This window comes from Choloepus didactylus, chromosome 12 (genome assembly GCF_015220235.1).
Source record: "Choloepus didactylus isolate mChoDid1 chromosome 12, mChoDid1.pri, whole genome shotgun sequence".
Lineage (NCBI taxonomy): Eukaryota > Metazoa > Chordata > Mammalia > Pilosa > Megalonychidae > Choloepus > Choloepus didactylus.
The window spans coordinates 24,186,729-24,201,875 of record NC_051318.1 but is presented as its reverse complement, the minus strand read 5'-3'; the positions used below and the strand labels follow the sequence as shown (position 1 = coordinate 24,201,875).

General features: G+C 36.3%; 1 protein-coding gene across 3 annotated transcripts in view; it reads left to right on the top strand.

The window, feature by feature from the left end:
• ARHGEF7 (Rho guanine nucleotide exchange factor 7) overlaps window positions 1-15,147 on the top strand; it is a 254,497-nt gene that overhangs the window by 119,374 nt on the left and 119,976 nt on the right. For all 3 annotated transcript variants that reach the window (XM_037799666.1, XM_037799667.1, XM_037799668.1), the window contains exon 5: window positions 6,312-6,513. In XM_037799666.1, the coding sequence (XP_037655594.1) occupies window positions 6,312-6,513 (202 nt within the window). The remainder of the gene's footprint in view (window positions 1-6,311; window positions 6,514-15,147) is intronic.

The window sequence follows — 15,147 nt, the reverse complement described above, 5'->3', positions numbered from 1 at the left end:
GCTGTACGTGTGCAGGGAGCAGGGCTATCCCTGTAGGCAATTTAACCTTTCTAGGGACTTAATACATGTTTTGTTAAGTTGTTGGAATTTATCACCAGGATTAAGTGTGTGCATGTTGTGTATAAAGCAGACTTGCCCAGGTTACTTTGGAAAAGTTACGGAAAGGTAAATGTAATGAAGATGATTACTACTGATGAGTGGTGATAATAGTTTGTAAAAAGAGAAAACTTGTTATAGCCTAGTAAGTGTGGTTAATGTTTCACCTAACAAGAATAAGGAAAATGTGACATTTTCTTAAGTGTGAGCTTCCCTTGTTGTAAAAGTAAACTTTATCCTAACCTTTGCCATTTGAAAGGTGTCTGTAAGGATTGTGTTTGAGGTGCTGTCAGCTGAAGCTTTCATTTCTAAATGTCAGGGTATTACTTTATTAAGTATTCTAAAAATGTAAAATATCTAACGTATTAAATGAATAAATATTTCCTTAATTTATTAATGTTTATATTTTATTGTTTAAGTTATTTATAAACATACTTAAATAGATAAGTATGTTTGTTTTGTCACCAGCTTAACTATGTGACCACTGAAAAGTCTTTATCTCAGTGTCCTTATTATTTAAAAAAGAAAACAACCAGTGAAACAAACTCGATCAAATTTTAAACATTCTAAGTCTAAGGGAATAATTGAGCAGTATAACTATAGAAGATCATTCTTTTTGTTCTATTGTAGAAAGTGAATTTTCTTCTATATAGTACATAAAAGAATAAACTTTTTTGGTTTAGAAAAAAATTTTGATCCCATTCTTTTTTTTCCCTCCTTTAATTTCCTCTCAGATTAATCATTTCACTGTTTATTTTCTAGTTTTTATTTTAGTGTTTGATATATGCACCTAGTTTAAACAATTCTCCAAGACTTGCTATTTGAGGGGGACATGGTGGCGCCTTTGCTGCATACATCTCTCTGTCAATCTCCATTCCCACTCCTGAGAGACAGGCGCTTTCAGTTCTCTCAGGTATTTCTTTAGGCATTTGCCTGTGTGTTGCTAAATAAAATGCCTGTGTTAAACTTCTTGACTTTTTTTTTTTTTTTTAAACTTTAGGCATCACCAGTATGGACTTCCAACAGTGGAAGAGGAAGATTAGTGTTCTTTCACTACCGACCCAGCTCTTTTATCTGCATGAATGTCTCATCTTTCTCATAGCAGAATTACATGATGATTTTTGTTAGATCAGTATTCAGTATAATATTAGTATGTCAGTGTAAGTAGTCAAAGCTAACATATTGTATTCCACGATTATTCATTTCCTAATAATATCTTGTATTATAAAATTAATAATTGCCTTTTTTTTTTAGTTTTCTGTGTACTTTTTGTAAATTGCTGTTCAGTCTTTTGCCTGTTTCTAAGAATCTCATATATTTAAACGTATTAGACATATTTTTTTCGCTTTCATCTTCCTTAGGGAATCTCTTGAAGCCTTTTGACCTACTTTGATTGTTATTGATTTCTATTGGTTGTTATCTAGGTTTGTTGCACTATTGTCTCTGAGATTACCTCTTCATAATCATTTTAGAGATTCTCTGTGTCTTGTATAGATCTCCTATACATCTTCTCTGTCTTCTTTTTTTTTTTTCAATAAATTCAAAGTTATATGAACAGTTGCAAAAACAATACTAGCCCCATACACAGAGTTCCATCATACCTTGACCCCCTCTCCCGATAGCTCAATCCACCAACTTTAACATGCTATCACATCGCTATTTCTTTCCCTCCCTCCCTATCTATCTATCATCCATCATCTGTAGCTCTGTCTTCTGAACATATGAGAGTTAGCTCCACACATCCTTGAGCACACACTGTAATTCACATATACACTTCCCATGAACAAGAACATTCTTTTATGCAATCCCATTAAGCGCAGCTAAGAAGTACAATAGATTCAACAATGATACAAAGCTTACATTCTATATTTCCTTTTCCTTATGTCTCAACTGTGTCCCTTTGAGCCACCTGTCCTCTATCCTCCAGTCCCATCCAAGTTCATCCTTAGCATTCAATTGTCATCTAGTTAGACTGTCTTTTTTTTTTTTTTTTCAATTGTGGAAACATATATACAGCCTAAATCTTCCCATTCCAACCCCTCTCTAGCCTTTCATCAGTGGGATTAATCACATTTAGAATGTTGTAATGCTCTTTCCCACCATCCATTACTAGAAATTTCCCTTCACCTCAAACAGCAACCCTACACTCATTTCTTAACTCCCCATTGCCCCTTCCCCCATTTCTCTTAACCCAAACTCTACATTTCATCTCTATGGTTATATTCTCTGATAATTTCTTTGTGTTTACTGTGGGGCTTAAAATTAGCCTCTTAAATCCATATCAATCTTGTTTTTCTTTGATACCACCTTCACTTCAATAGGACACATAAACTAAGTTCCTATACTCCTCCATTCCCCCACCTTTATATAGTTGTCTAAAATTACATATTTTACATTGAGTTCAAAACCACTGATTTGTCCTTAGAGTTTGTGTATTTTATATCATGTAGGAAGTAACTAGTGGAATTCAGTTCAAAAATTATTGACTTCTATTTGTATTCCATTGTGGTTGGAGAATGTGCTTCGAGTATATTCAATTTTTTTTTTTAACTTTCCTGAGGCTTGTTGTATGTCGCAGCTTATGGTCCCTTCTGGAGAAAGATCTGTGATCACTAGAGAAAAGTGAGTGTCCTGGTGATTTGGGATGTAAGGTACTATATATGTCTGTTAAAATTCTCTATATCTCTTTCTCCTTTCCCTGTCTCTCCTCCAGCAGGGCTCCCCTCAGAATCTGAAGTAGGGCAGGTCTTTCATCGGCAAAGTCTCTCAGCATTTGTTGGTCTGTGAGAAATTTAAGCTCTCCCTCAAATTTGAAGGAGAGTTTTGCTGGATAAAGTATTGGTTGGAAATTTTTTTCTCTCAGAATTTTAAATATGTCATGCCACTGCCCTCTTGCCTCCATGGTGGCCGCTGAGTAGTCACAACTTAGTCTTACGTTGTTTCCTTTGTATGTGGTGAATTGCTTTTCTCTTACTGCTTTCAGAACTTGCTCCTTCTCTTCAGTATTTGAGAGTCTGATCACAATATGTCTCGGAGTGGGTTTATTTGGATTTATTCTATTTGGAGTTCGCTGGGCATTTATGCTTTGTGTATTTATATTGTGTACAAGGTTTGGGAAGTTTTCCCCAACAATTTCTTTGAGTACTCTTTCTAGACCTTTACCCTTCTCTTCCCCTTCTGGGACACCAATGAGTCTTAAGTTTGTATGTTTTATTTAATCTATTGTATCCCTGAGATCCATTTCAACTTTTTTGAATTTTTTCTCCATTCTTTCTTTTGTTCTTTCATTTTCTGTTCTGTGGACTTCTAGGACACTGAGACGTTGTTCAACTTCCTCTAATCTTGTGTTGTGAATATCCAGAGTCCTTTTAATTTGGCCAGCAGTTTCTTTTATTTCCATAAGATCTTCTATTTTTTTATTTACTCTTGCAGTGTCTTCTTTATGCTCCTCTAGGGTCTTCTTTATGTCGCTTATGTCCTGGGCCATGGTCTTCTTGATGTCCTTTAAATCCTTTGCCATGTTTTCATTCCTCGATTGTAGTTCTTTGATTAATTGTGCCAAGTACTGAGTCTCTTCTGATATCTTGATTTGTGTGTTTGGAGTTGGAGTCTCCATATTGTCTGGTTTTATCATATGCCTTAAGATTTTCTGTTCTTTTGGCCTCTTGGCATTTGCTTTGCTTGATAGGGTTCTTTTAAGTTGTAAAAAAAACGATACCAATCTAATTTTTCAGAAACACAGTTTGGTGACATACACTTTCTCTAACTAACCAGCAGATGGCGTCTGTGAGTCACCTATACCCTTCAAGTCAGTTCTCAACCTTGTTCCTGCAGTGTGTTGGGAAATGATTCTTGTGGGTTCAGTTGGAGAACTCAGTTTGGGTGTGTTGCTGGAGCCATCTGCCCTGAATGTGGGGTATGTGTACGGGTGACCAGGGAGGAAAGGCAGCTTTAATATTCAAATCCTCCAGGTTCCCGGAGATTCAAGGCCGTCGCAAGAGTCTAAGCTTTCATTTCATTTCAGCCCCAGACCCTCTCTCTCGCTGTCCCACAAACCACTGGACTTGGCGTAGTGTCCCAGTGTTCTCCGAGTGAGTCCCCCCTCCCAGCCGCGATCCTCCAGGACCTCTGCCAAGGGAATGCCGTGCTACGTCACATGTGCGCGCTGTCCCTGAAGGGAAGCCTCCGGGCCGTGCAGCGGCGCTCTCAGCCTGATGCAAAGATGGCTGAATGTGGCGTCTCAACCCCCCCCCCCTCCTTGCACAGTTCCTCCTTCCCATCTCCGGAACAACTGGTGGGGCTCTGGGCTGTAGGCACGGCCCCGGGCAGGAGTTCATCCAGCCCTCCGGGGAGCCAGGTGCGATCTGCAGGATTTCTTTCAGTTTCCGGCTCTCCCCTCCGTTCCCCCGGCCCCCCAAGGGTATCTGCAGCGGGTTATCCTCCAGGCCAGACACCAAGAGGCTGGCCCAACCCCCTCTTGCTGTGTTTTACTGCGTGGTTCCCACTATTGCAACTGCAGCCGCTCCTGGGTTTTTCCCTTTCTTTTTTTTTTTAAAAGAGCCAGTCGGTCTCCAAATGCCAAGCCCTGGCTTCCCCACACTGCCGCGCGGCTACGGGTCTTCCAGCCAGCTTACTCACTCGTTTCAGAATGCAGACTCCCGGTTTCACCAAGTATACGGCCCCTGTAGTACTAGGAGACCTCGTCCAGCTGGCGCATCGCTGTAACCGGTGTTCTGGGTCACTTTCTGGTTTTTATCTAGTGTTTTTCACGGAGGTGTTTTTTTGCCCTGTCTCACCTAGCCGTCATCTTAGTTTCTCCTTAGATTTACTTTTTATGCTGTGGAGATTGTTACCACCTAACATTTAGAAAGACTGTGCCCTTTGTTTAGCCAGAGGTGTAAAGCCATTTGTCTATTCCGATGGAAAACAATTGAGTGATTTCATTTTGTGGTAGAGGAAAAGAGTGAGACAAATCAGGAAACTGTCCTTATGAATAAAGGTTTAGTGCACAGATATATGGCCAAGAAACTTTTCCAAAGGAAAATTTCCCCAGAAGTTCTCTGAGATTTCTGTGTACTTCATAACTGATAAATTGCATAACCCCTTCTCCTCCTTTGGTCAAGGAGGGGTACTGCTATATTTTCTGAAATATGATCAGGTAGGAATGGAAAATGTATTTGCTTTCCGAGTTCTAACTTTGATTAATCTGTTCCTGATTGATTGCCTGGAAACCACAGTATGTTAAGAAGAATACTGAGGCTGAGTTCTAGCTCAGAGAAAGAATGAATACCTTGATTGGTTACCATGGAGTCCCTGAGTCATTAGTGAGGGAGTTGGTAGTGACCTGTGTGCCGGTTGTCACTGATTTAGCATTTAAATTGATAATCCTTGTACAGACAAATGATTCCTTGTGAACTGGTAGACATTTTTGCTTTGAATTGGGTTAAAAACTGAAGTTTCAGCTTGATCAGAAGTCTTTTATAGATCTGTAAATAATGCTCAGTCTTTGAAGAAATGCAGATTAAAATGAAATACCATTTCTTCCTATCAGTTTGGCAAAAATAAAAATGTTTGGCATATCAATCCCCTATGTTTGGCAGTGTTGGTGAATGTTTGAAGAAATAGGAACTCATGGATCCTGTTGGTGGGAATGTAACTTATAACTTTGTAGAACCTTTTTGGAAAGCATTTGAAAATATGTATTGAAATTTAAAATGTATCCTGTTTATCTTTTGACCAGAATTTAATGTCTGGTCTTATTTACAGGTATATACAGTGATAGAAGTATACATTTTTGCTCTAGGAAAATACTGGAAATAACCTTTAAAAATCCAATAATGGATAATTGGTTAAATAATTTATGGTACAGTCATACAGTAGAATATTATACAGTTACAGAAAAATAACCACAATACATTAACTGAAAAAAATATACAGAAGTCTGCCTAAGAGTCCATATAAAGGTATATACATGTAGGCATAAAAATGTCAGAAATGAATCCTAGCAAGCCTTAGGGAGTAGAATTGGGGTATGATGGTAAGGTTGTACTAGGGGAAACAGGAAACTTAAATTTATTTACTTTCAGCATTTCTCTGCCCTTTGAATTTTTCTTTTGCAGTTATGCTACATTTATAATAGTAAAATGCTCTCTAATTGTCTTTATAATGAAGTAGCCTGTCCTTCGTGATATTTTTCTTTTCCCTTTTATCTTTAGGACATGACCGATAATAGCAACAATCAGCTGGTAGTAAGAGCAAAGTTTAATTTTCAACAGACAAATGAAGATGAGCTTTCTTTTACAAAAGGAGATATCATCCATGTCACGAGAGTGGAAGAAGGAGGCTGGTGGGAGGGTACTCACAATGGCAAAACTGGCTGGTTCCCAAGCAATTATGTTCGAGAAATCAAATCAAGTGGTAAGTGTTCAGATTTCCTGTTTGTAAAACTGACTGACTGATGCTTTTCTTTTAGATGAGAAGAGATGGAAAGAAATGTACTTAATATTAAAAGTGTTTATTTATTGATTTTTTGTTGTTGTTAAATAGAATTGATTTTTACCTTACCTCCACATTGGGGAAGCTACGATAAAAGGCTCCATAAGTATAAACTAGAATTTCATGCAATTTTAACATCAGTAATTTAAAATAGATATTTATTTTCTGATTTGTTTTCCAGATGTAACTATATAAAATATGTTAGTTTTTATTGATGCAGGTATACTTTTACATTAAGATATAGTTTATTATTCTTTATTAGGGCTAGTGTCATGACTTGTACTTTGAGAGCTCATGCTGGCTGTATTTAATTTTTATAACTAGGGGTGATTTTGTCAATTACATAGGGTTAAGTAATTTCTGTTCTTTGTATTTTAAAATGCATTATTTTCTTTACTTTTTCTGTAATTATTTAACATTGTTTCACAATCTTTTAAATCCTTCAGAGGTTTATAGTATTTTAAAAGGGAATAGTGCTTTTGTATCAGAAGGTTATAGCTGTGGAAATTCAGTAATGCTAAAGATTTGAATTCCTATTAGACATTCTTTATTTAAAGAATCTTATTTGATATTGCATGTGGCATAGTGATTGTCTTCCTGAACAAATGTGTTGCCCTGTCATACATTATTAATTCAGTGAATCAGCATCAGTTTATTGGAAAGATACTGTGTATAAAGACTTAGGGTTTATAAATACAAAGATCAAGTTCTTGCCTTCAAGGAGTTTATAATGGATTCATATGTACATGTATATATATATATATTTAAAATTTGGCTTTATATTCAGCTAGGTTACAGTTACTCTGATGAGATGTAAAAGATACAGAGTGAGATTTCAAAATCAATTTCAGAATGAGGAAGAGTACAGTTGGGTGGAGAAAGGTGGTAAGATTTGTTAAAAGTGTCTTATTTGACTTTATTGTCCCTTTTTTGAAAAATATTGTTGTACAATCTAGTTTCTCTAATTCTGCCGTGTGAAAATGTAATTTATAGTTAATAAACAATACATCGGGAATCCTGGAATGAATATAATGTAAAATCATAATAGCTCTGCTTTGTGACCTGGGTGAGTTAACCTTCAGAACCTCAAATATTTTCAGTTGTAAAATTAGGATAATAGTACCTTACTTTTAAAGATTTTATGGGAATAAAATTAAGATTTATAAGCGTATGGTAGAGTGTCTGGCCCAAAGTTAAATGATAGTCCCTCCTACTATTTTTGTAGTTGTTAATAATGAGAATAACTTTATGCATCATAAGTAAGGAGGCAGTAATTCATTCTTATAATAAAATTAACACTCATAGCCAAGATTTATAGATTGCTTATTATTTTCTGGTCACTGTATTAAGTGCTTTTTAATCTATGACCTCAGTCAGTCCTCACCATAACCCCAGAAGATAAGTATTGAAATATTAAGGGGCTAGGCTATAAAAAATAGTATCCTTTGTTTCCATCCAGGTTTAGACCCAACTGAGTGACACTGGAATCAAGCTGATGGAGATCAAATGTCCCCTTTACTTTACAGATAAAGCTGTTGGAAAATGTGGGTTTAGTCTATTAAATCAGTTCCTGATCATAGTCATTGGCATATTTGGACAGCCAGACCACTTGCCTGTGCAACCCTGCCCCTGTAAAATGGTGGACATGAAGGAGGAGGCAGATTGCAGGATCTGAGCCTTTTTCTTGCCCACCAGTCAGATAATTCATTCTTCTCCTGGGGATGAATGAGAGCGGTAAGTGCTGAGAGGTGAGAGGCCAGGAGCATCTCTAATGGAGCCTTTCCAGGAGGAATGTTGAAACCTGGAGAGAGGAATGATGATTATCATTCAGTTTAAACAATTGAGGATATTGAGGTCATAAAGTTAGTAAATGATCCATACCATCAGACATTGAACCCCAGCTTGAATGGGTAGACAGTTGTTAAATCTGGTCATTTTAGGCTTTATTTCTTAAATGCACTACTCATGTAAATGTGAATTCTAGACTAAATTTGAATTTCCAAAGAGTGCAGATGAATGAATTTTTACTTTTCAGGTGATTTCTTCTTATGGATTTTTCAGTTAACTGAGCATATAGAAAATTACAGCGAAAAAATAGGGTTTCTTGGTCCCAAAATTCTCTTCAGATTACTTACGGAGTGATTTTTAAATAGATTTGAATACTATTAATTGTCATCTGTTAGTAGTAGTTTGTTTTACAGGTTGGTGTTACCTTTTTAAAGACTATGTTAATGTAACATTAACATACTGTGTTCCATGCCCCATTTTGGAGTGAAGTGTGGGGCCTAAGAACTGGAAGTGACAAATGAAGCTGTAAGAAGAAACAGCCCTTAAAATGTTTGAAGTGTTTACTCCATGAAGAACTATTTTACTTTTTTCCTCTAAAATTCCCATTTTTGTATCTTATTCTGTGTTTCTCAGTATATGTGTGTGACTTTTAAATGCATAACTATTGTTATCAAACAGCTCTTTATAAGGAGCCATACTGAATCCATAGTGTTATTACCAAACTGGGGCCCGAATAACTTTGTCTGGAAATTATTTTTTATTTTTTAAAATATAAGGAATACCATATTTGCTCAGATTGGTGATCCATCATGCTAACTATTCTTTACTGACATTTACTGAACCAAGAGAGTAGCTTCTTTTGGGAATAACTTCCTACCCCTCATGTTCTCAGATTACCCAAGGAAAGTCATGCCAACTTGATTTTAAATGTGGGCATTTTGAGACAGTAAGAAATGAAACTACATTTTTACTTTATCACTATATAGCAGTTGAGTAGTGACTCTAGGATCATGATAACATTACAGTATTGCATTTTTTCAGTACTTTGTGTGGCTTTCTGATTTTGGAATAGGTTTTGTTATTTGAAGAGTGTGTTTAACATAGGTATTGTAGTTTGCAATGTAACTAATGCTTTATTTTCTGAAAACAAAATTTTTTGCTAGTCCCAGATATACAGAATCCTAACTAGCAGTCACGTTAGGACCATTTCCTTTAAACTGGGAGTTTCTCTTATGTGCTAAAATTTGATTTGATTTACACATATTTTTATTGACTAAACAGAAATGAAATCTGCCTCCAAATGATAGTTTTTGGGCTGCTAATCTCCAGATAAATTCTCAAGAATGTCCAATTACTCTTGAGTCTCACTGGAGAATTATAAATAGCCATTAGTTGTTTGCCATCTTGTGACAAGAAATGGAAGTGTTTTTGTCAAGCGTCATTGTGTATTTGCACTTTTAAGCTCTATAACCTGTATATAACTTTCTTCTTTGAAATAGGGCCTCTCTGAAGACAGATGTCTTCCAGAATTCTGTCTGCAAATACATTATTGCTGAATATATACAATTTAATGGACGATATATAATTGTTATTTAGCATCTTTTCTATACAGGTTTTTTGACTGTATAAAACCTATTGATTCCTATTGCATTTTATACTCACAGATATATGTGTGTGTTTTATACACTAAGATACATACTAGAGAATTTCTTCTTAAGTTCTAGGGAGAAGGAAAGGAAAGAGAAGCAACAAGGCCATTTTTGGGTATGGAATGATGATGGCTGTTGCTATTATTAAATAAAAATGGAAGCACTAAATAATATGTGATTAGCCTGATACTTTGTGCATGTTGTTAGCAAAATGAATATTATTAAAGGCTAAACTGAGTGAAATGAAAGCAGAAATAATATTTTATATGTTTATAAGTCCAATTTTAGGTATATGCATACATATTCACCAGGATTTTTTTAGGTGATTATTTTTAATACATTGACTTTAGTCTTCTTTTTCTAGATAGCTCATTGCCTGTTGTACTGCAGAAAAGGTCATTCTTTGAAATCTTATTTTAGGAGCTGGTTAGCTTGAGATGATGAGTAATAACCTATACTTGGCACTGATGTGAGAACTTAAAATGTGACTGTCATTTGCTGATCCACAGATCTTTAAAGAGCCTTCACATTTCCACTTCCTAAATTTGTCACTTTTTTGTATTTTCTGTTTGTTTGTGACATCAAAAAGCGATATATAATGCAAGCTGTATTTTGGACACAGCTGTGAAAGAGCAGTGTTTGACATAAATATAATCTGGCAAGGAAAAGGACAAAGACAAAATGGAACATTGTTTTCCGTTGTATCACTGGAAATAATCTTGTGCCCCAGCCCTTATTTTGCTTTGGTGTGATTTTGGTTTTGAGGTATATAGGTATCCATGTGTTTTTGTGTTTCTGAAAGCAGCTGGGATAGAACTGCATTAGTGGATGGACCTTTCAGTATACTAACTATCTCTTCCAGTTATAATTTGTTTTAAAGTTAGAGGAGGGGTGTTAGCATAAAATGAAAGATATGAGCATCTGAGGCATGTATAGGGTAGGTAGCATAATGTGTATATGGGTCCAGGCTTGGATGGTTTGTATTTTTTCAGAAATGTAGAAGTGAGTGTTCCTCCAGATTAACTTAATGAATGAGCACTCATACAAACAGCTAGCTTACTGTATGTAGTAGGAGATACTGAATGTGGCAGTTTCCCAATGACAGTGATTAAACATCCTCAATTTCAAGGAAAAATCCTATAGATCAACTGATGCATAGTAGGTTGGGTTCAAGGTTATTAGTATTCCAGTATTAGAGACATTCCTTAAAAAAGTTTTATGTTAATTTATGTTAAAGTAATATAAATTTGTGATAACAAAGCAAGTAGGACAGAGAGCTTATTTAATGAAAAGCAGAGGTCTCTTAGTCTTCCTATCCCTATCTCCAGTCTCTAACCCCAGAGATATTCTCTATTAAACTAATTTCCTCCTTCCATACTTCCACAATTTTTTTGTAATGTATTTAAACTTCTCTGCTTCGGTTTATGTACTTTCGATGTTCTTTTTGACTCCTTAATACAAAAGAGAATTTATCTCACAAATACTTTCTTCTTCTCTCTTTCCTCCTTCTACGTTTGTTATTTATATTATTATTTTGTTCTTCTATTGGGTCCCATGATTGATAATGCTATATAATATACTTAAATCTTCATTTTGATTTCAGTGACATTTGGCAGTTCTTTCTTTTTTGAAAAATTTATTCACAGACCATACAATCCATCCTAAGTGTACAATCATTGGCTCTTGGTATAATCACATAGTTACACATTCACCACCACAATCATTTTGAGAATGTTCTCATTTTTTCTGGAAAAAAAAAAAATCCCATGCCATTTATATCCCACTATTATTGACATTTGGCTTTGGTGTAGTGCCTTTGTTACAATTAATGAAAGGATATTACAATGGTACAGTTAATTTAAGTCCTTAGTTTGCATTAATTATATTTTTTCCCCGTATACTACCCTTTTACTGAGACCTTGTAATACATTTGTTCTAGTTCATGCAAGAACTTTCTTTTATTTGTCCAATTAACCACTGTCATCGTCCACTGTTGGGTTCGCTAAGTTGTATAGTTTCAGTTTTTATTCTCTAGCTTTCCATCTGGTGACATACACAACCCTAGTCGTCTTCTTTCAACCACACTCACACTCAGCTTTGTTAATTACACTTGCAGTATTGTGCTGCCATCACATAGTATTGTGCTGTCCATTTCTGAACATTTACAATCAACCTTGTTAAACATTCTGTACTCCTTAAATATCAATTGCCCACTCTCTACCCTCTTTCTATCTCCTGATAACCTGTGCTTTCAAATTTAACTCTCAGTGTTTGCTCGTTATAGTTAACTCATATTAGTGAGGCCATACAATATTTTGTCCTTTTGTTTCTAGCTTATTTTGCTTAACATAATGTCCTCATGTGTCACAATTTCATTCCTTCCTGCAGCTGCACAATATTCCATCTTATGTATACACCACAGTTTGCTCCTCCGCTCATCATTTGATGGACCACCTCCATCCACTGGCAGTCGTGAATAATTCTGCCACAAACTTCATTGTGCAAATCTCTGTTCGGGTCTCTGCTCTCAGTTCTCCCAAGTATATACCTAATAATGGGATTGCCGGATCATATGACAGTTTTATAACTTAGCTTTTGGCAGTTATTTCTTGATGCCCCACTTTGTAAAATGAGGACTTACCTTGACCCACATTCTGCCTTATCAGCCACATTTTTAATATTGCATTGTCAAGGTTGTTAATGATTACATTTGGCTTTAAAACTATAGCCAACATCCATGTGTCATATACTTACTTGAGTGACCACTGTTTTGGAAACTAGGTATATAGCCGTGGAAAAGAAAAACAAAAAAAATTTTACAATTATAGAGCTTACCTGAGGCTCCATGAATAAATAATTAGAGTAGATGATAGAAAAGGTGGATGTCCTCTGTGCTCTCTGTTGACATTACAAAATAAAGGCAGGGAGGCACTTTTATGGAATAAGAGATTAAAGACGTAACAATTAGGGGGGAAAAGTGTGGTACAATTTGACATTTTAAGACGAAGTTCAGAGTGTTTACTTTTAAGAAATCAACCACTGAAAGAACTCGGAAGACGTACAGTAAAAATAAACAAATGAATAAAGTGACTAATTTGGGGAATTTGTAAACAAGGTGACAACAACAATATAGAAGATAGTAAAAGAGAATTAAGAGTTCAGAGTTGTTCTTGGGTCCATTGATTGTTGGAAAGAAGTAAGCAATAATGATTAACTCTGTTTTATTAAGTTAGTTATTGTTCTAGTTTGCTAATGCTGCCAGAATGCAAAACACCAGAGATGGATTGGCTTTTATAAAAGGGGGTTTATTTGCTTACACAGTTACAGTCTTAAGGCCATAAAGTGTCCAAAGTAACACATCAGCAATTGGGTACCTTCCCTGGAGGATGGCCAGTGGTGTCCAGAAAACCTCTGTTAGCTGGGAAGGTGCGTAGCTGTCATCTGCTCCAAAGTTCTGGTTTCAAAATGGCTTTCACCCAGGATGTTCCTCTCTAGGCCACAGCTCCTCTTCAGTATGTCACTCTTGGTTGCTCTTGGGGCATTTGTCCTCTCTTAGCTTCTCCGGAGCAAGAGTCTGCTTCCATTGGCCATCTTCAAAATGTCACTCTTCTGCAGCTCCTGTGCTTTCTTCAAAGTGTCCCTCTTGGCTGTAGCTCCTCTTCAAAATGTCACTCTCAGCTGCACTGAGTTCCTTCTGTTTGGCTCCACTGATCAAGGCCCACCCTGAATGGGTGGGGCCACACCTCCATGGAAATCATCTCATCAGAGTTATCACCTACAGTTGGATGGGGCACATTTCCATGCAAACAACCTAATCCAAAGTTCCAACTTAATCCCCACTAATATGTCTGCCCCACAAGATTGCATCAAAGAATATGGCTTTTTCTGGGGGACATAATACATTCAAACCAGCACAGTTAACACATACCACAAATGAAAGAGTAACTCATTATAAAATAAAAATAAGTAGAATATATAAGTTCTAACTTTGAAACGACTAGGAGGAAAAACAAGGAATAACGAAGGAAAAAAGGAAAAAAAAATCTGTGGTAGTTGAGCCACATGGAATTGCCAACATCTGACTGGTTTAGGCTCAAGCATGGGAGAGAGGTGGGTGTCTATAGGGGGGAGAGAGGAATATGGATTCCTCAGACTGTCATTTTTTTCTGTTGCTTTGATATATAATTTAGTGTCTTGGTGTGGATTTTTATTTTGCACAGGGCTTTTAGTATTTCTTTAGTCCAAGTCCTCAAGTTTTCTTCATCTCTGGAAAATATCTTAAGTATTTCTTCTTGCCCATTCCCTTTATTTTCTCCTTCTGAAAATCGTATTAGATTTTTTATTTTAGCTCCCTGTGGTTTTTAACCTGTTTTCATGCTTTTATTTCTTTGTGTCACTGTATTACATTCATTTAAAGTCTACAGTTCACCAAGTCCCCCCTCACCTAGGTTAAGTCCATTGAGATTTTTATTTTAATGACCATATTATTCATTTCTAGGCTGCTTCATTCCTTTTCAGATGTTTTTCATTTTCATGGTATCTTTTTATTCCTTATGATCCCATTTCTTATTTTTCCAGTAATTTTAAACATACTTATTATATAGTCTCTTAAATTATTTTATTCCTAGTTCTTGGCTACTTGTTCCCTTATATATTATATCTACTTATGCTCCCATCTCTCAGTTTCTTCATGTGGCTTATGACTTTTTGTTATGGGTTAATCTTTGATGGGTATAGTTGTTCCCTGGCATACCTCTATACTGTGGTTGTGGAAGTATTCTACAGTGCGGAATAACATTTGATTCCTTAGGGGCTCCAAGAGATTCTTCTTGCCTTAGATAAATTTTGATGGTTCTGTAAGGGGCTGTATAAATTTGAGTCAAATACCTATGCAGGGTGCTGGCTCAGGGTTTTGATTTCTTATAGGCTATACCCTTTTACCCACATCCTTGAGTAGACAGCAGACTTCCTTGCTGTTTCTCTGGACCAGTGGATAGAAAGCTTCTAGCCGTGCAGATCACCAAGAGACCCAGTTTTGTTTTGCTGGGGTCAGACTGGGACCATGCCTTCTCCCTGGATGCAAGTACCCCCACATATCCTATCCCAGTTATTTGGAGCT